The 22,562-nt window shown below is 28.3% G+C and overlaps 1 protein-coding gene and 1 pseudogene across 1 annotated transcript; both read left to right on the forward strand.

Annotated features, from left to right (window-relative positions):
* Positions 1–7,722: 7,722 nt before the first annotated feature.
* On the forward strand, positions 7,723–10,001 carry LOC125874185 (transcription factor MYB36-like). The gene is made up of 3 exons (XM_049555031.1): positions 7,723–7,948; positions 8,400–8,529; positions 9,359–10,001. The coding sequence occupies exons 1-3, from the start codon at positions 7,813–7,815 to the stop codon at positions 9,999–10,001; spliced, it is 909 nt and encodes a 302-aa protein (XP_049410988.1). The 5' UTR covers positions 7,723–7,812.
* An 8,527-nt stretch (positions 10,002–18,528) lies between these two features.
* Positions 18,529–20,980, forward strand: LOC125874495 (transcription factor RAX1-like; annotated as a pseudogene).
* Positions 20,981–22,562: the final 1,582 nt, after the last annotated feature.

Genomic DNA, 22,562 nt, shown 5'->3' on the forward strand with positions numbered 1-22,562 from the left:
CTCTACAAAAACATATTTAGCTACAATTAAATAAGGGCAAATTACAGAAATCACATAGCAAAATTACAATTTATCCCTTAAAAGTTTATAATTACATAAATCCCTCATTTTCACGCATCAAATTAGTGTATCAGCGCTTATATTATTGTATCTCGCGCATCAGATTAATGTATCAGCGCTGAGCACCTATATAGCTCTGATACATTAATATGATGCGCGAGATACAATAATATAAGCGTTGATACATTAATCTGATGCACGAGATACAATAATATAAGCGTTGATACATTAATATAATGCACGGGATACAATAATATAAGCGCTGATACATTAATCTGATGCGCGAAAATGAGGGATTTTGGAAATTTGTAAAACTTATAGGGGATAATGATAATAAGTAAACTAAAAGGTGGAATTTCTGTAATTTTTCCATTAAATTATTATCGTTAATTATTTACCGCTACAAATTATTCTTCTTGCAAGCAAAAGATGAGAACGCCTATAATCATCGATGACGAAGTGGAAGGGTTGAAAAGGAATCAATTAAACATATTGGGGAGCTTTCACAAAAGCCAATTAATAGTCGACATGTGAGGTCACTATCTTCTAACTCTTTTTTATCTACTTGAAAAGTTGGTGGGTATAAGACTTTCTTCAATGAAGTGTCTCATTCTCACTGCAATTCATACAACTATAACAAGCAACATTTGAAGTAAAAGTAAAGCTAGTTAAATTCATAATCACTCAGTTTCATATTACATGGTCCTTGTTTGATCTGACATATTTATTAAGAAAATTAATTAATTGGAGGTGCGTATATTTTACATAACTAATTTTATAAATGATATTTTAATTAGAACTATAAATTTGAACTTTACTGTTTTATGTAGTTATTTAATACTAACAATAGTATAAAAAAACTCTATTGATTTATTAAAATAGACAAATAATATGAATTATCTATTTTTATACAAGATCAAGTAAAATGAAACCACTACAATAAAAATAACTTTTAGCGGCAATAAATAGATACATGAATAAAGAGTGCTAAGATCTTTATCGGCTTTAGAGACATATACAAAGATTGTTAATTGCCGCTAAAAATATAGTAGCAATTAAGCTATTACCGTTAATTAATTACCGCTACAGATTATTTTTGAGATAGTGAACAGAGAGTACAATTTTCCACCTTAGTTTGCCAACCGTTGAGAAGTTGCAAATTGCAAGTCCACATCTTGGCTGTCTCAAGAGTCAATTAATGGAGACTTCTATATGTTTCCACCTTCCTATTTTTGTACAATATATATAATTTTTTAACATATAATCATCAACAATTATTAACAATTGAATATGTTTCCAGTGTGGTCACATAGTATTATATAACGCCTTTTTTTTTTCTATTATAAATATATACGTATGTTTTTTTCAAGTAAAAGATTCCATGTTGCATGAGAAAAGACAGATATGTATGTTCTTATTTATTTCTTGTATACTTTGACAATTAGCTATTTAGCTTTCGAGCTGTTCTTCTATTCTATAAGCTCCAAAGAAACGGTCGTCGTTAAATTATAATATCTAACTATAATATGAATGATATACCTGGCAAATTTTAAAAGTAAAAGTGGACATCCAACTGTAAATAAATTATTCAAGATTAACACTTATAAATAGATATTTATTATGGAGATCATATAATATATGAGTAACATAATATGAAAATGATTAGTTCTAAAGAAAACTTGATCATTATAACTACGAAATGTCATTATAAAATATAATTGATATTTAAAGGTATGATTAAGTAGATCTTTGTTTAGCTTTTAATTAATTAATGATCTATGGACCTTTTTGTCAATTTATTCTTTTTCACAGTTCATGAACCGTGGACTCAAGTCAGAGTGAGCACCAATATGAGTTGTGATGTAGTGGTAAGACTGTTTCATTTTAAACCAAAATTTTCAGGTTCGAGATCAGGATATGGAGAAAATTCTATTAAGAGTGTCACCATAAAATGGGCCTTGCAAGTACAGTCGGAGATTCAATTAATGGCACCGGATATTGGGTCGAAAAATAATTTAGACTGCACAGACACGCTAATGATCAGTAATCGGTCAAATCATTGATAATAATTGGTTTTGTTTTCATAATTATTATAGTTTATATTTTCAATCTTTCAACACTTTGACACATGTCCTAGTTGTGTTTGGTCAATTTATGGAACTGTCTCAACTAATTAAGTCTTGATATTGGTGCATGGAAATTAAAATTACATATTACAATATGCATGTAGGTTTTGTCTATGAATGAGACACTTAAAGAAAAACAATGATTGCAACATTATAATTTTTTATTTATAGAATAAGAGGGTAAATAGTAAGTAGCACTTTTTAGTCATTAGGACCACTACTTTTTATGATCAGAGGGAGTGAAAAACATACAGTTACATGATCATTACCAAGGGATTGAAGTTGTTATATATGTAGACAATTGACAAATCAAGATTTGTCTTTTTGAGGATAATAATCGTACTTTAATTTAGTCTTTAGGACCACACTATTTTTTTTTCTAATAAGACAAAATGCAACTCAAGTAAGCTAGCTTAATGCATAATTTTCCAACTTGGCCATGTTTTCTAGTGATAATAATTAAGTTGAATTACATATTTTACTTATATATATATATATATATATATATATATATATATCAAATTAACAACAAGCATATATCCAAATCGTTTTTTTAATTTCTATACTTTGATGAAGACATTATTGACGCGCCAACGACCAAATTGATTAGTTTATATATTTTATGGACTTATGGTGTACGTGTTAGATTATATATCTTTCAAGGATATAATGTTTATAATAAATTCATTACAACCAATGGTGAGCAAAATGCATGGAAGGTTGACTGAAGACGTTAAATACTCACCTATGTACGTCTCAAATTATTAGCCATCGGTCCCAAAATAATTAAGTGTCGCTTTAGAAAAGTAATTGTGCCAAAATATAATTGCTGCTTGTTTAAAATTAATTTAGTCATTCATTTTTATTTATTATATTTGAATTTGGTATATTCATTATAATTAATAATCATGACAATTTTGTCATACGACTCATATTAATTGATGTTTCGTATTAAGTCTTAGAAAATGATTTAAGGAATAAGTAATTAATATTAAGAGTAAATATTTAAAAAAGTTACTTTATTTTAGAAAGAAAATAAAGTAAAATAAACAAATTAAACGAAGAAGCATGAACGTGCACCAATTTCTTTCTATGACATATGCGAATTATTTTTGGGAAAATTAGCAATTAAGTCATAATACCTAACATAATTAGTCAAAATAACAACACTTTAAAATATTTATTTAAAATGGCAGAATGACAATATTTTTATAAAATAATATGTATTCAAATTTTAGTATTTTAAATTAATTTTATTTATGGAAAGAGTCCTATATTGGACCAAATTATATACCAATAATCGTTTAAAGTGTAAAAAAAATTAAACCAATTCCATTAACCTTTTCATCACCATTCGCATTTCTTCCCCAACTTTCACATTTCTTTTCCACCTTTCACGTTTTAAGTTTATCTTTCTTCAAGGTGCTAAATTGTTGTTCATCAAGAAATTTTCTTTATTGTTAAACAAAATCTCTTTATTAATTCAAGCAGATTTCTCGGTTGGCAAGGTAATTTCCATTATCCATTTCGATTAGTTATTTAGATTTCTTTTGATTTGTTTTCAATATCACCGTTTATAGTTTATATTTCGCATTGTACATATTACGGATTTTCCGTCAATTTTTTCAATTTTTATGCAAGTTTGTTTACATATTCATCTAATATTTATGTATTTCAATTAGTTATTTAGATTTCTTTTGATTTATTTTCAATATCACCGTTTATGATTTATATTTTGCATTGTACATATTATGAATTTTCCGTTAATTTTTCGATTTTTATGCAAGTTTGTTTTCATATTCATGTAAAATTTATGTATTTTAGATTTTTAGTAGATTAAACAATTTTTTTTTTGATTTTTTTTATTTCGTTTTAATATTTCAGATTTATTAGAATCTACAAATTCATTCATATGTTTATTTTGTTTGATTTTAATACATTTATATTTGCTTTTAGGGTTTTAGATTTGGGGAAAGCATCTGTCTGTCTATAATGTCTGAATCAACAGTTTATTTGTGTATTCATTCTATCTATATATCAACAAGTTTTACATTTTTTGTTTTTACATTGTATTTCAATCTCAATTAGTATACCAACATGTTGTATTTTCTTCTTAATTTGTATTCATCCTAACTGTATGCTAACAATTTTGTATTTTATTGGATATTCATTCTGTATTTCAATCTCAATTTATATGTGAGCAAGTTTGTATTTCTCTTTTGTTTTGTATTCAACGTAATTGTATACCAACAAGTTTTGTATTTTATGTGCCTACTTTACCTTTCAAAGTCACTTTGTATTTCAAAAGAAGAGAGTATTTAATTTCTTTTGTATTCACAACTTTATATTCAATCTCACTTTGTATTTATAACTTTGTATTTTCATCTCACTTTTGTATTCATATATTGTTATATTCAACATATAGTTCATGATCCATTAGTTTGTATTTGCCTTTCAAAGTCACTTTGTATTTCAAATGAAGAGAATATTTCTTTTGTATTCACAACTGTATATTCAATCTCACTTTGTATTTATAACGTTGTATTTCATCTCATTTTTGTATTCATATATTGCTGTATTCAACATATAGTTCATGATCGATTAGTTACATTAACTTAATGGGATACAAATTATTGTATGCATTCAAACAGAAAAAACAGCTACTAAACTTTAAAAAAAAAAACAATTTCATTCGTTATACATCATAATTTGGATACAAAACATCCGAAAAAGCTATAAATCTCAATGCATACAAAGATTTCACTGATTCAATCAGGAAAAAACATAACATTCTTGTACTCGACATATACAAATATCTCATCCAAACAAATAAAAAAATCAAAAAAAATACCTGATTGTTTTTCGATTGTTCACTGGATGTGACAAATTTATAGTTGTCAATTTTGAAAAATTTTGTTTCAAAAATACGTCGTATTCAACTTGAAGAAGCTTTGAAAATTATCAGATGAATGATTTGGAAGACAAATTAATTATTTTAAAAAAAATTTTATGTTCTTAAAAAGAAAGAAAAAAAACGCTCGACGAAAAGATGGCTATTTATGCTCTTTTCAAAACGTAACTGATTTGTATTTAAAATCTTTTTTACCTTTTTTGAATTCTTTTGTTCCATGAGTTTCTCTGTTCTGTTATTAATTATTTGTATTCTTTCAAATTAATCAAAATAAAATAAATACATAACTAATCCCTTAACAAACTAAAATAATGACATTTTTAATAAATAATGAAACTGTTGCTAAAGAGTCCCACTAAAAGCTAATATATTGCTATTTTGAAAATTTTCCCTTTATTTTTTACCTACTTCTCTCCTGCAATTTGCTCATGATCAGTCATGCTGATATCAAAATTCATCTTTTTATTCTTTTCTTTTTCTGTTATTCAAATAAAATTTTACTCACTAATTTTAAATATTATTTTGTGCATTTCAATTTGTTTGTCTTAATCACTTTCCTTTTCAGTTCATATTTTTTATATAGAAAAATCTTAACTTTTTATATTACATGTTTTAATTAAGACCACAAAATTAAATGATATTTTAATACATTCGACATATTTTTAATTTAAAACAATAAGATTCAAAATTTTTTACTTATTCATTTTTAAATTCTGCGTCAAGTCAAAATCATATAAAAAAATTAAAACATAATTAGTACTTATTATTTTTTTTAACACCCCTTATTTCGATCCAAGAAAGCTTTTTTGTAGTTGGTTTTAATATCTTACTTATTACAGTAAACTTAAGGTACGTTCATTAATTGTTTTTTGGAAGAGTTAAAAGAATAGCAGTAAATATAAATTTGTCTGTAGCTAAATAGCTAGTGTATGTAAAAGGGACAATTCAAGAAGCTGAACATTCATTTACAACCAATGAACTGATTTAATCATCGACTAAAGGAGAGAGAAGGATATAATCATTTTGACAAGTCACTATACAAGATCCAGTATGAACAGTAGAGTACAAAGGATTTTACAATATAAAGGTTAAACAAGAAAATCTGTTGTTATATACATGTGCTGCTTGTTAGATACCCTCATACATCTTTTAATTTGACACGAAGTTTTAAAAATAAAAAATAAATAAATTGAAAAGTTGATAAAAAAAAATGTAAGAAGACCATGTTACTTCTATTTGCTTTCTTGTATCTTTATTTTTGAGATTTTGCATGTGTTGTATCGGTTACGTCCCGACCACTCTCATACATCGATGGCTTGTCCTAGACTTTTTCTCCTCAAACTTTGAAATCACACACTAAAAGTTCACAATCAATCAAAAGAAGCAATGCAAGAGAAAAGAGAGGAAAGTAGGGTAGAAGGCAAAACGACATAGTTTTTGATTAAAACAATTAGGAAAAGACTTTTTTTTTGTAACTAACTAAAGAAAAATTATACTAAACATATTGAAACAAAAAGGTAGATAAATCTAATAACAGATATTGAATCATGTAGCTATAAATATGTTACGCAAAAAAGTAAAATCAAATGATTGACAAAAAATGGAAGAGACGTTTTTTTTACGAACTAAAAGAAAAGCATACTAAACATATTAAAACAAAAAAGGTAGATAAATCCAAGATCAGATATAATAATAGGTCATTTTCTAATTTAATAAAGGAATTTAGACAACCAAACGCCATTTTCTGATATAGTCGAGAGTCCATTAATTTTGAATCATGTTTTTATTTTAAAAAATCGAGGTTGTTCGTAGGTTTTGGCTCTCAATTTTTAAGTTTTTTTAGTAGTACATGTATAAAAAGTTAAATTAACACCAAAATTAAATTAAATCCCAACTTTAATATCATGATAAAAAAAATAAATTTTGAACTTAGTTCAACATCAAAAACCTCTTTTCAAAATCACATGAGGAAGCACATTTCTCTATCGTACATGAATAGGTTAATAGGGGTATATACATATGCACAGGATTTGTACAGTGTGTGTCTCTTGTAAATTTTTTCCCTTTAGGGATACTTAGTTTTTACCTGATATATGTGTACTATGCTGATAATTAATTTTGTTTGGTAGCTTGGGTATTTCTATTACTATGTATGTACATCTACACTGTCTAATAAAACAAAGCCTGTTAGCATATGATTACACTTACTAGAAATAGTTACAAATAAATATAGTATATACTTACTACTTTGGAAGATGTCAAATTAATCAAGGTACAGCCAACAATTAGTTAAGCAGCTTTATTTTATTTGAACACATGAAACACTTGGGATTCTTGAACTTTAAGGTAAAGATTAATGCAAAAGTTTTAGAAATTAATTAATTAATTAATTAAAACCTTTTTAATAATATTTGAGATGAAAATTTCTATCAGCTACTACTTGAAAACAGAAAATTAGAAATAAGCCTATCCATTTGACTTGTGTACCTCTTAAATAATTAAATAAATCTCTTTATTTTATTTTTTTTGTTTTATTTTAAATCCCATGTCAGTACTCTTTAAATAAGACAAATAACATAACAAGAGACCTTGCCCATTTCTCTATCTATAAAGAGAGCAAAGCTAGAAAACTTCCAAGAAAATGATCAACTAAAAAAACAACAAAATTAGAAACAAAGAGAAAAAAAACAAGAAGAAGAAGAAGAATTAAGAGAAATGGGAAGAGCTCCTTGTTGTGATAAGAACAATGTTAAAAGAGGGCCATGGTCACCAGAAGAAGATGCTAAGCTTAAAGAATTCATTGAAAAATATGGTACTGGTGGAAATTGGATTGCTCTTCCTCAAAAAGCTGGTAAGTTCGGTCGATCTTAGTAACTTATAGTTCAAACCTTGTATTTATTTTAGAAAATTCACTCAATATATGTACATTCAAAAATATAACAGCAATAATATGTATAGTGTAATCTCACAAATAAATCTAAGGAGGATAGAATGTTATACGCAGAAGTTACTCCTAAAAATGTTGAGTAGAAAAGTTGTTTTATATAAACCCTTAGATTCAAAAGAAAAGAAGAATTTGAAGCTGGATTGCAAGAAAATAAGACAATAAAATATCAGGCTACAAAGCAAATGAAGCAATAAACAGCAGTAATAAACACTAAAGAAAAATAAATTACACGATTACTACTAATAAGGAGGTACGTCCGAAATTTAGAACCAATAAAGTTCAAATCTTGATCATAAAAAGTATTTCTTTATATTTGCTGTTGATATAATTTGATGAGATTATGGTTTTGAATCAGGATTAAAGAGATGTGGAAAGAGCTGCAGATTGAGATGGCTAAATTATCTAAGGCCAAATATAAAGCATGGTGATTTTTCTGATGAGGAAGATAGGGTTATATGCAGTTTATATGCCAGCATTGGAAGCAGGTAGCAAAGTTTTTTAATTAAGTCAAAATTATTTAACAGTTTTTCCATTTCTTTTTCCTGTTTTGGTCACTAATTAATTATCTACCACTACCTTTATTTTACCTTAAATTTCTTCAGTTATCATGTGTTTGCATATGACTTTTGAGACAAAAGTAAATACCATAAATTTAAACAAAAAAATTGAAAGAAGAACCTCAGTGGTGTAGAAAATAAATATTACTTTAAGACTCAAAGAAAAGTACTACTTATTTAATTTTGTTGGGTTCTGACTGAAGATTCTACCATTTATGGACATTTCATCTGCATGCATGCCAGGTTTAGATCTTGGATCAAATCCTTAATTACAGCTGTTAGGACACGGTCCAAAAATGTAAAACTATTCAATTTTTGGATAAAACAACTTAAATACTGTATCGTCAGATCTCTCTATAATAATATTCATCTTTTATGACAGTATTCTACTATAGCAGTCAAGAAAATTTGGAATCGATTTTCCATTTTAAGATAACAATATTCAACTATAACAGTCAAATTTTATTGTATGCTTTGCTAAAACAACTAAAATATATCCAAACTAACAACGTTACTATAGAAAAATTTGACAGTATATCTTATGAATTTGAATTTAAATTTTCTATATTGATATTTAACACTATGTTAAGTCGACTTAAAATAACATGTAACTTTTCGTAACAAGTTTGATATACTTATAAGTTGATTAAATTGTATAATAAACATCTATAGATGGTTAAATTAAATTTAAAAATGTTAAAATTATTTATATGTTGAATATATATTATAACTTAAATGATGTTGTATATTTATGTAGGTGGTCAATTATAGCAGCTCAGTTACCAGGAAGGACCGACAATGATATCAAAAACTATTGGAACACAAAGCTTAAGAAGAAGCTGATCATGGGTTTTATTCCGTCATCATCTAATATTAACCAGAGAACTAAATCACCTAATTTATTATTCCCTCCTACAAGTACTCTTCAAACAACTTTTCAACCCCAATCCCAAGCATCAATTTCAAATCTTTTAAGAGATTCATATCTAGAGCCCATTCCTCTAGTCCAACCAAATTTCATGTACAACAACAATAACATGATGAACTTTCAATTAGGTACAAATAATCAACATTCTTATAATTTTCATGATCAAAGCTTAATGAATCCCATGCAAGCAATTAGTTCTTGTTCCTCTGATGGGGTAAGTTGCAACCAAATTAACTATGGAAATGAGGAAATAATGTGTCAAATTCCTTTTGAAGAAACCCAAAAGTTTACACTTGACAATTATTGTAGTACTTGGGCTGATCATCAAAAGGCAAATGGATATTTTGGGAATAACTTTCAAAGTAGTCAATTCCAGTATGATCATCATACTAATATTGAAGAAGTTAAGGAGTTGATTAGTAGTAGCTCTAGCAATGGCAATGGATGTAACAATGTAGGGTACTGGGGTTAATTTTATTCTATAGATGTGAGTACTAGTAATGGAATTATTCATGGAATTAGTACTAGCTTTTATCTTCTTCTTTTATGTAGTGATGATGTAATATATCATGATCATTGTTAATTAGTACTTACTTTATTTGTCCCAACTTATATGAGTCACTTTTTTTTTTGTCGATCTGTAAAAGAAATGACACAATTCTATATTGAGTAACAACATTGATGACTTATTTTAAATCACAATGAATTTAGAAGTCATTTTTTCTTTCCTTAAACATTCTATAAAGTTAAATGATATCAAATAAATTGAGAAGGAGTAAAACTATGTGTTATGTATTACTGCCAGTCTGCCAGTGGTAGTATGTATTTGTCTGCTACCCCTACTTCCCCTATCCTCTTTATAGTCTCCACCCTATCTATCTATACAAGTACTCTGAAAAATATGTAAATTTAGTTCATGGTGAAAGTACTCAAGAAGCCTATCATATCATGATGCAAGAGTCAGACAGTGAAAGTCACTAATCAAGCATCCACTGTATGTTCTTCAATAAAACAAAGTATTCTCTCCGTCTCAATTTTTATATGAGCTAGTTTAATTTGGTATGAAATTTTAAAAGAAATGACACAATTCTATATTTAGTAACGACATTGATGAGTTATTTTAAATCACGAATTTATAAGTCGTTATATTCCTTAAAGTATAATAGTGTCATATAAATTAAGACGGAAATAGAGTATGTGATATGTACTACTTCTAGTAGTATATTTTTTGTTTTCTACCCTTACTTTCCCTATCCTTATGTAGTCTCCATCCTATCTATCTACAAGTACTCTGAAAAATATGTAAATTTAGTTCATGGTGTAAGTACTCAAGAAGCCTATCATATCATGATGCAAGAGTCAGACAGTGAAAGTCACTAATCAAGCACCCACTGTACGTTCTTCAACAAAACAAAGTATTCCCTTCGTCTCAATTTTTATATGAGTTAGTTTAATTTGGTAAAGAGTTTAAAAAAGAAAGAAAGATTTTTGAAAATTTTCATTTAAAATAAGTCATATATACTTGTGTGGCTAGAAATCATTTCATTTAAGTTAAAATGAGCATTTTAGAGTTAAATTGNGTACTCTGAAAATCTGTAAATTTAGTTCATGGTGAAAGTACTCAAGAAGCCTATCATATCATGATGCAAGAGTCCGACAGTGAAAGTCACTAATCAAGCATCCACTGTGCGTTCTTCAATAAAACAAAGTACTCCCTCCGTCTCAATTTTTATATGAGCTAGTTTAATTTGATATGAAATTTTAAAAGAAATGACACAATTCTATATTTAGTAACAACATTGATGAGTTATTTTAAATCATGAATTTATAAGTCGTTATATTCCTTAAAGTATAATAGTGTCATATAAATTAAGACGGAAAGAGAGTATGTGATATGTACTACTTCTAGTAGTATATTTTTGTTTTCTACCCCTACTTTCCCTATCCTTTTGTAGTCTCCATCCTATCTATCTACAAGTACTCTGAAAAATATGTAAATTTAGTTCATGGTGAAAGTACTCAAGAAGCCTATCATATCATGATGCAAGAGTCAGACAGTGAAAGTCACTAATCAAGCACCCACTGTACGTTCTTCAACAAAACAAAGTATTCCCTTCGTCTCAATTTTTATATGAGTTAGTTTAATTTGGTAAAGAGTTTAAAAAAGAAAGAAAGATTTTTGAAAATTTTCATTTAAAATAAGTCATATATACTTGTGTGGCTAGAAATCATTTCATTTAAGTTAAAATGAGCATTTTAGAGTTAAATTGTTACTAAACGTAGAAATATGTTATTCTTTTTTAGACCGATTAAAAATGAAAGTAAATCATATTAATTGGGACAGAGAGACTAATAGTATTTTGGCACTACAGAAAATTAAAGATATGTCCTGGTAAAATCAGAATTAATTTAAGAGTCAATATGCCAGCAAAAAGAAGATAAACAATACCTACTGCAAGGAAATCTTTAAGGGGTTGCATTTTTAATTTAGCTAAAGATATGAAAATGACAGGAAAAACAAATTCAGAATCTCTGTCTTATTCAAAAAAATAAAAATAAATTAAACCTTTACAAGCTATATAATATTCGTTTGCCATCTAACACTTTGGTTGGGACAGGCATCATTGCAGTACAACATATGTAATATAAAATTATGCATTATGCATCGATCGAGCAATGTACGTATAATGAGATGATTAAGATATATTCCTCTACCCCTTAGTTAATCAGACGACATCTCGTACTCAAATACTAAAAATGAAGAACCTCTTAGTAGGAAAAATTTAAAATTAGAAACACTAGTAAATTTTGTTCACCAATTGTTCGTAGAAATAATATAAAACTAAGCAAAAGCCAAAGGAAATAGGGGGGAAAAGTTAAAATTATGATGAAAGATAGTAAAAACTTGGAATCGAGGGCTAATTTCACTTGATGAGTTTCCTACCTTCCATCATTGAAGTTAAAATCGATTTAAACTTCATTTTCCTTTAATATAATTAAAACGATAATAATTGATAAGTTTATTTCTCGTATTTTTAATAATTGGTCCTATAATGGGTGATGGGGTGGCTTACGATTTGATTGATTGAACATTGACTATTGTTTTTTTGCTTGGGATATAATTAATATTTGAAGTGTCCCCATTAAAGTTGACATTGCTTAGCAATAGTATCATCTTAGGTAAGCCATATTTTTCTACAATATACACAAACCAAGTACTCAACTTGGAAAATAAAATGTTCCCTTTTTTATTTTCCTTATATATAATATAAGCTTAAAAATATATTAAATTAGTAGTTGGATTTAACTAATTAGTCTAGTTGACCCACAATGTGAAAATGTTTGACAGTCATATAATTGTGTCAAGACTTTTTCTTCCTTATTACTATTGACTATTGAGTAACAGCCTAACATTATCTCGTTTCAAAATTTCCATTTATAATTAGGCATTTGGATTGAGTCAACCCTACAACAACTTGGGATCATAAGCCAATTAATCTTAAACATGAGTCAACTTATATGTATTTATATATTATATTATTATATACTCCATGTAACAAACAACTTTTATTTGACGTATTTCTACTACTTAAAATAACTTTAATTTTCTTCATGCTTGTTAATTGTAGAGGACAGTATAAAGAACTACAAATTTTAACACTAATAGGAGTATAGGACTACTATATAGAAAGTATTTTCTTGGAAAGAGCCCAATTAAGACTAGTAAATTGGGATGACTTCCTCATAGACGTGTTTGATCATATTATTTCTTAGAGAAGGAAAAAAAAAAGATTGGGGAATTATTATCCATTATGGTTATGTGTTTAGAGTTCAGAATAAATGGTTATGATAAAAGAATAAAAGTTAGATATTTGAGTTTTAAAACAAATGTTGAGTATTATTCACCCAATCACCCAATTGTGTTCTCAAATAGTAAATATGTAATACTATAATTTGTTATTTGAGTCACTCTTAATCTTCTTATTTCTATCTAAGAAAAAACTATTAACTACTATTCATTTTTTAAAGAATTATGAGGGTTAATAATGTTAACTAAATAATTCGACACATAATTTATGTAAGATCTATTAAGCAAGCTCCGAACATTAGACGTTAAACATATTTAAAACATACATTCAGACGCTTAGTAAGTAAGCCTCATAGAACTAAACCCCATTTGTAAATCTTCGGAAGCACTGGTTAAGTAGAATTCAATGAATTTGGGTTTATAATTTGTAGCTAATAGTGCTGTCGTTAAAATTTGTAAAAATTAGGCAAATGACATAGTATAAGAAAGAAATTACTTCATTTCCCTACTCTTTCATTAATTACCAAAAATTCCTTTTTTTAGTGTTTTTCGGATACATAATATAGCAGTGTGGATACTTAATATAGCAGTGCGGATACTTTAAGTAATAACGGGCGGATACTTAAATTATTAAGTTATTAGCAGCACAGATACTTAATTAACGGACGGATGCATAATATAGTAGCGCGGATACTTTAATTAATAACGGGCGGATACTTAAATTATTAAGTTGTTAGCAACACAGATACTTAATTAACGGGTGGATGCATAATATAGCAGCACGGATACTTTAATTAATAACGGACGGATACTTAAACTAATAAAGTATCCGGTTAAGTTGAATTGGGGGAAAATAAGGGATTTTTATATTTTAGTAAAAGAGTTGGAAAATATTGAGAATAGGTAAAGAAGTGTTGTATATTTAAGTAATTTTTCCTTAAAATTTGTTATTGAGTAGCATATCTGTCACGGATGATGGGCCCAGCCCATATTAATAAGGCCCAAGAAAGTCCATGCTGTAGCAAGGTAAAGATTACGTGATGGTTAATCGGCCCTACCCCAAATTAATATGAAAATTTTCAAAATGTCAATATTTTAGCATTTTAATAGAATTTCTTAGCTACATTTTCAATATTTATTAAAAATGTTAATATTTTAGTTTGTTATATATCTGATTTATGTTTTTTTTTTTAATTTGTTTAATTTGAAAGAATACAATTATTTAATAACATAATTGAGAAAATCAAGAGAGAGAATATTTCAAAAAAGGTAAATAATATCACTTAATTTTCTCATCAGTTACATTTTCAAAGAAAACTCGAACGTGAGCCTCTCTATTGTTTTTATCAGTCCATTGATAATACCCAATCTATGTCGAATTGAATTGGATTGATTGTGCTCTCCTGGTTTCGTCCATAGCTCTGTCATCAACCAGCCGAAGAGTGCAGCTTCCACAAGTCAAAACACCATGCATTTAGCACTATCCAACAAATTATACAACAATATATCATGGGAAAAAGGATAAATTTGTCCCGAATTATCGTAAATGCTATGCGTATATCCTTTGTTATACTATAATTTCCAGTTGCCTTCTCATACTTGAACCTTACTCTTTGTCGGAAAATAATTCTGGCAGCCCAACCCAAATGCCTACACGCCGACTTCTATGTCGCTATTTCTGACAATTGAAAACTCCATCCATATGTAACCTTTCACAACTTCAAACCCGCAAAACCTAGTCTTTGGTCCCCTGCGATCCGACTTTGAATCATTTGATGCCTCCTCATAGATCTCAAAACAAACGACACTCACTTGAACTATCAAGAATGAATTTCACAATCTCCCAACATGAATCGGCAACACAAATGAAGAATAAATCAAAGAAGAGAAGCAAATTGAACAAGCCAAAGAGCCTGAAAATGAAGAAAAAGAATTTATTTTTCCAATATATTTGCTCTTAATGATGTGTAAGTTGAAGCTATCAGTGGAAGTTTACAAACAATCAACATATGGTTCTCAAATGGTTTACCACAGAGAACACAAGTTCTCATATGGTTCACCAAAGAAAATAGAAGTTCTTAGATGGTTTCTCATATGGTTTACCAGAGAGAAAAAATTGATAGATCTTAAATGGGTTACCAGAGAGAACACACGTTAAACCATCCAAATAAGAGATTCATAAAGAACAACCGAAAAGGTAGCGGAGACGGAAACTAAATCTACGGAACACAAGAACAAACACCTACTACAACCATCAAGATTGTCGTGTTCTTTACCGATAATGATGGGTATGTCCATAGCTACCATGATTGACCAGAAAATAGTGAATGTAATCACTTATAATGTGCTAACAAGGTGCAAGTTGGAGCAGATTAGGACGGCGACGACTAAGCTCCTACCTTAGAACTATTGCTGGACGGAAAAAAAAAATTGTGGAAGAATCGAGGGTTTGAGTTATGCGGGTCGTGGGTGGGTTAGATTATGGGTAGATGGGTGGGTTTTATTAATTTGTGGTTAAAAATTAAATTGATTTTGGATAGACCATTTAGATAATAACACGTAACCCTCCGTTTGTTACAAGGGTAAATATAACCCAAAAGATTGACGGTAAGAATATGAATAACCTTAAAGTACAACGAAGGATATTGACATACCATTTATGATAATTCAGGAATATATTTATCATTTTTTTTCCATATATCACTCACAATGCCGAACCTATATCAAAAGCATCAAATTCTAGCACAAATAACAAGATAGAACAAACTATAGGCTTGGACGAGACACCTTAAATGGGCTCACTAAATCCAATATCCGTGAACCCATAACTACCTAATCAAATAAACATTTCTACTATATTTACTACTCCCTCCATTCCTTATTAATTTAATTTTTGAGGTGTTTCACACCCTTTAAGAAAAATAGATTAAGACATAAATTAAACATAGTTTTCCATTTTTACCCTTATTAATTATTGTCAAATTTGTGATTAAAATAACTAAATATTAATTAATCACTACTTCCAATACTAACTAATGAAGGGTAAAATTGGAAGAACACTCTAAAAGTAGTCTTGAAAACCAAACAATTAAGTTAATTTGAAAAATGCCTCAAAAATTAAATTAATATGGAATGGAGGGAATAATTATTCCTATATTTTGAAACAATTACAGATTATCTCACTAATTAATAATTTCATATCATATTTAAATTAGATACATTTACATACATGTATTTTTGCTACCAGATGCATTGAAATAGAGAGAAACGAACTACATAGGAGGGAAGCGAACGAGATAGTCTATGAATATATATATATATATATATATATATATATATCAGACTAGATAAGTTCTAAAATACAAAATACATAACATAGGGAGAGAGGTGAGCTAGAGAGTCAAATTTTAAATATCTTAATTTAATTTGATTTATGAATTTGGTGCAATTTGTCGATATTCTTTGAATACCCCTCCAAGAAAACTTTTTTCGATTAGTCCTTTTGGTAGTTGGTTAACTTCAATTTCATATTACAGTAGAACTTTTAAGGTACGTTCATTAATTGTATGTTAGAAGTGTTCCAATAATGTTTATCAGGAGCAGTAAATATAATCTGTCTATAGTTAGCTAGCTACTGTGTGCAAAAGGGACAATTCAAGAAATAACGTTAATTAATGAGTCAATTAATCTACAAGAACCTGCACATTCATTTACGACCAATGAATTAATTTTACCTGGTATCAATATGACTAAAGGAGAGAGGACGATGTAATTATTTTGATATGTCACTATACAAAAGGACTCTACAGAAAAGGTTTAGCAGAAAATCTATTTGTATCTCGACATGTACTTGCCCTTTCATGCTCTCCTCGTTTCAATTTGTTTATTTTATTTTAATTAAACATAAAATTATTTTTTTAAATAAATTGAATCTTGTTTTTGTGAAACAGCGGAGACCCTCGTTTTTAAAAAAAATATATGAAAACTGAGGGAATCCAACATTTTTTCAAGTGTAAAACTGCGGTTGAAGAGTATAAATTATAAACAACAAAAATATTTTATCAAATAACATATGTAGTCTAGGGGTTGAATTGTTCAATATGTATAAAAATACTTGTATTCGATTCAAAGTTGCTACATTTATATTGATGAAAATCGACGAACAAAACCTTCGACGTCTACTGTTTTTTTCCAAAAAATTATATCAATTTTTAATTTAAGGAAATCGACAGACGATCCTTTGTTTTAACCGAGGGAATTTGTACTGCCATTCTCCGATATATTTGAATTCGTTGATTTTAAATAAAAAAATTGTAAGTTGTCCATCAATTTCGACCCTCTTTTTATTTTATAATATGTATACAAGTTCAATATACGCCAAAATTTAAATAAATCCCGACTTCAAAACCATGATTAAAAATTAAAAATTAATCTAACATGAAAAGTTAGCATATCTTGAAATTTTTCAAAAATCATATGAGGAAGCACATTGCTCCATCCTACATGGATTACTCACACGTTTTGTACAGTGTCTCTCTTATAGTATTTGGTTTTTCCTACTAGTAATAGTTACAATTAATATACCTTAGTATTCCCTCCGTTTTAAAACAATTGTCATGTTTCACTTTTTAAGAGTACATTTATTAATTTTCAAAGTTAAATAATTAGATTAGATATATCCGATATTTTAAAACTAAAATTTGGATATTCAAAAATTATATAAAAAAATATTATAAATTATAATTTTTTATATCTTAAAATATTGATCAAAGTTCAGATTGTTTAACTCTAAAAAAGAAAACTATGACAAGTATTTTAATACTGAGGGAGTAATTTGGAAGATGTCAAATTATTCAGTATTAATCAAGCTACAATCATCAATTAGTTAAGCAAATTTATTTTATCTGAACACATGAAACAATTGAATTACAAGGTTAAGAGTAATGCAAAGTTTATAAATTAAGACCTTTCCAATAGTATTTGAGATTAAAACTATTTGAAAAAAAAGAAGAAGAAATTAGAAATAGGCCTATCCATTTGACCTGTATACCTTTTAATTATTATAAAAAAGTGTACCTCTTAATTAATTAATTTAATCTCTTTATTTTGTTGTTCTAAATCCCAAGTCACTCTTTATATAAGACAAATAACAGAATAAGAGTCCTTGTACATTTCTCTATCTAGACTAGAAATGGGAAGATCTCCTTGTTGTGATAAGATTAATGTGAAAAAAGGGCCATGGTCACCTGAAGAAGATGATAAGCTTAAAGAATTCATTGAAAAATATGGTACTGGTGGAAATTGGATTGCTCTTCCTCAAAAAGTTGGTAAGAAAACCAAATAAAAATACTTTTTTTAATTTTATTTCATCTCTTTATGTGTTGATGACCATGCATGGTGCAGCTACAAGAGACTAAACCTACGGATTCGATCGATCCCATTAACTTTTATTTCAAACTTTATATTTATATTAGGAAACTAATTCAATATATGGACATTCAAAAATATAACAACATATCTAGTGTAATATCATAAATGGAATCTACGTACGGAGACCTTACCCTGACATTTATAGGATAAAAATATTGTTTTTAATGGACACTCGACTCAAAAAAGAAGAAGCATTCGAAGCAGGATTGCAAAAAAATAAATAAGACAATAAAAATAACAGGATACCAAAGCAAATGAAGTAATAGACACTAATAAGTACCGAAGAAAAAGAAATTACGCGATTACAACTTGATACTACTTCTAATAAGGAGGTATACATGTGAAAATATTAGAACCAATAAAGTTCAAATCTTGACACCGGCTATATATTGATGACTATGCATGTGGAAATGTATTTCTTTTATATTTGTTGTTTGTATAATTTGATGAGATTATGGTTTTGGATCAGGACTAAAGAGATATGGAAAGAGCTGTAGATTGAGATGGCTAAATTATCTAAGGCCAAATATAAGACATGGTAATTTTTCTGAAGAGGAAGATAGGGTTATATGCAGTTTATATGCCAGAATTGAAAGCAGGTTACAAATTAGTTTTTAACAGTTCTCCATTTTATTTTATTTTATTTTCTGTTTTGGTCACTAATTAATTATCTACTACCTTTGGTGCCCCTTAAATTTCTTCAATTATCATGTGTTTGCATATGACTTTTGAGACTAAAATAAATCTCATTAAATTAAAAAAATTGAAAGAAGAACCTCAATGGTGTAGAAAAAGGGAAATTAAAAGATAAATATTAAGACTCAAAAAAAAAAGTAATACTCCATAGACATTTCTTCTGCATGCATGCCAGTTTTAGATCTTGGATCAAGTCTTTAATTACACACATACAGCTTTAGGACACCATAGGCGGAGCTAGGTGGAGTTCGTGGGTTCAAATGAACCCAGTAGCTTTTTCGTTAACTTGTGAACTCCTAACAAAATTGATTGATAACTTTGTGGTAAGAAAGGGGCAGTGGAGATATTTTCCACACTATAGAGTTGTGGGTTCAAACCCCCTATCAATTTTAAAGGAAATTTAGAATAAATTTAGAACCCCAAATTACTCCTAATCCTGGTTCCGCCTCATAGAACACAAATCCAAAAATGTTGAAACTATTCTAAATTTTTCCTTTTTCAATTAAGTACATGCAGTCAGATCTTTATTTCATTTTGACATTCAAGATTTTTTTAATTTGGAATTGATATTTCATATCATGTTATATTATATGTTCTCCACAACAAATTTAGCAATAACAATCACAAAATATCCAAACAATCGTTATTACAAAAAGGTTTAGCATTCCTATCTTATGAATTTGACTTTAAATTTTGTATATTGGTACTTTAAAGATATTTTACGCTATTTATATAAGTTAACTTGAATAACATGTAACTTTTCGCAACATGTTTGATATATATACTCATGTTATCCGTAGATGGTTAAATCAAATTAATTAATAGTGTAGAAACTATTTATATGGTTAACATATATATATATATATAAGCTTAAATGTTGTACATTTATGTGTCAGGTGGTCAGGTATAGCAGCTCAATTATCCGGAAGAACCGACAATGATATAAAAAATTATTGGAACACAAAGCTTAAGAAGAAGTTCATAGGTTTTATTCACTCATCATCTAATATATTGTTTCCTCCTACAAGCACTCTTCAAACAACTTTTCAACCTCAAACCCAATCCCAAGCATCAATTTCAAATCTTTTTAAGAGATTCATATCTAGAGCCCATTCCACTAGTCCAACCAAATTTCAAGTACAACAACAATAACATGATGAACTTTCAATTAGGTACAAATAATCAACATTCTTATAATTTTCATGATCAAAGCTTAATGAATCCCATGCAAGCAATTAGTTCTTGTTCCTCATCTGATGGGCTAAGTTGAAACCAAATTAGCTATGAAAGAGGAAATAATGAGTCAAATTCCTTTAGAAGAAACCCAAAAGTTTACACTTGACAATTATTGTAGTACTTGGGATGATCATCAAAAGTTAAATGGATATTTTGGGAATAACTTTCAAACTAGTCAATTACAGTATGATCATCATACTAATATTGAAGAAGTTAAGGAGTTGATTAGAGGTAGCTCTAGCAATGGCAATGGATGTAACAATGTAGGGTACTGGGGTTAATTTTAATTTTATTTTGTAGGTGTGAACTTGTAATGGAATTTATTCATGGAAAGCTTTTATTTTGCTTCCACTGAATTAGTACTAGCTTTTATCTTCTTCTTATTTTATGTAGTGATGATGTAATTACTACTTACTTTCTTTGTCCCTATGTCATTTTTTTTTTCGGTCTCAAAAAAGAAATGACACAATTCTATATTGATAACAACATTGATGAGTTATTTTAAATCACAAATTTATAAGTTGTTATATTCCTCAAAGTATAATAGTGTCATGCATATAAATTAAGACGGAAAGAGAGTATGTGATATGTACTACGACTAGTAGTATATTTTTGTTTTCTACCCCTATTTTCCCTATCCTTGTGTAGTCTCCATCCTATCTATCTATAAGTACTCTGAAAAATATGTAATTTTAGTTCATGGTGAAAGTACTCAAGAAACCTATCATATCATGATGCAAGAGTCAGACAGTGAAAGTCACTAATCAAGCACCCACTGTACGTTCTTCAATAAAACAAAGTATTCCCTCCGTCTCAATTTTTATATGAGTTAGTTTAATTTGGTATGGAGTTTAAAAAAGAAAGAAAGATTTTTGAAAATTTTTGTTTAAAATAAGTCATATATACTTGTGTGGATAGAAATCATTTCATTTAAGTTAAAATGAGCATTTTAGAGTTTAAATTGTTACTAAACGTAGAAATATGTTATTCTTTTAATTTTTAGACCGATTAAAAATAAAAGTAAATCATATTAATTGGGATAAAGAGACTAATAGTATTTTGGCACTATAGAAAATTAAAGATATGTCCTGGTAAAATCAGAATTAATTTAAGAGTCAATATGCCAGCAAAAAGAAGATAAACAATACCTACTGCAAGGAAATCTTTAGGGGTTGTATTTTTAATTTAGCTAAAGATATGAAAATGACAGGAAAAACAAATTCAGAATCTCTGTCTTATTAAAAAAAAACAAAAAATTAAACCTTTACAAGTTATATAATATTCGTTTGCCATATAACACGTTGGTTGGGACAGGCATCAATTGCTGTACAACATACGTAATATAAAATTATGTATTATGCATCGATCGAGTAATGTACGCATAATGAGATGATTAAGATATATTCCTCTACCCCTTAGTTAATCAGACGACATCTTATACTTAAATACTAAAAATGAAGAACCTTTTAGCAGGAAAAATTTAAACCTTTAATAGGTTTATTTAGCATGAATTCAAATTAGAAACACTAGTAATTTTTTGTTCAGTAGTTGTTCGTAAAAATAATATAAAACTAAGCAAAAGGAAAAGGAAATAGGGGGAAAAAGTTAATATTATGATGAAAGATAGTAAAAACTCGGAATCGAGGGCTAATTTCTCTTGATAAGCTTCCTGTCTTCCATCGTTGAAGTTAAAATCGGTCTAAACTTCATTTTCCTTGAATATAATTAAAACGATACTCAATTGATGAGTTTATTTCTCGTAATTTTAATAATTGGTCCTATAATGGATGATGGGGTGGCTTACGATTTTATTGATTGATCATTGACTATTGTTTTTTGTTTGTGATATAATTAATATTTGAA

Source organism: Solanum stenotomum, chromosome 8 (genome assembly GCF_019186545.1).
Source record: "Solanum stenotomum isolate F172 chromosome 8, ASM1918654v1, whole genome shotgun sequence".
Taxonomy (NCBI): domain Eukaryota; kingdom Viridiplantae; phylum Streptophyta; class Magnoliopsida; order Solanales; family Solanaceae; genus Solanum; species Solanum stenotomum.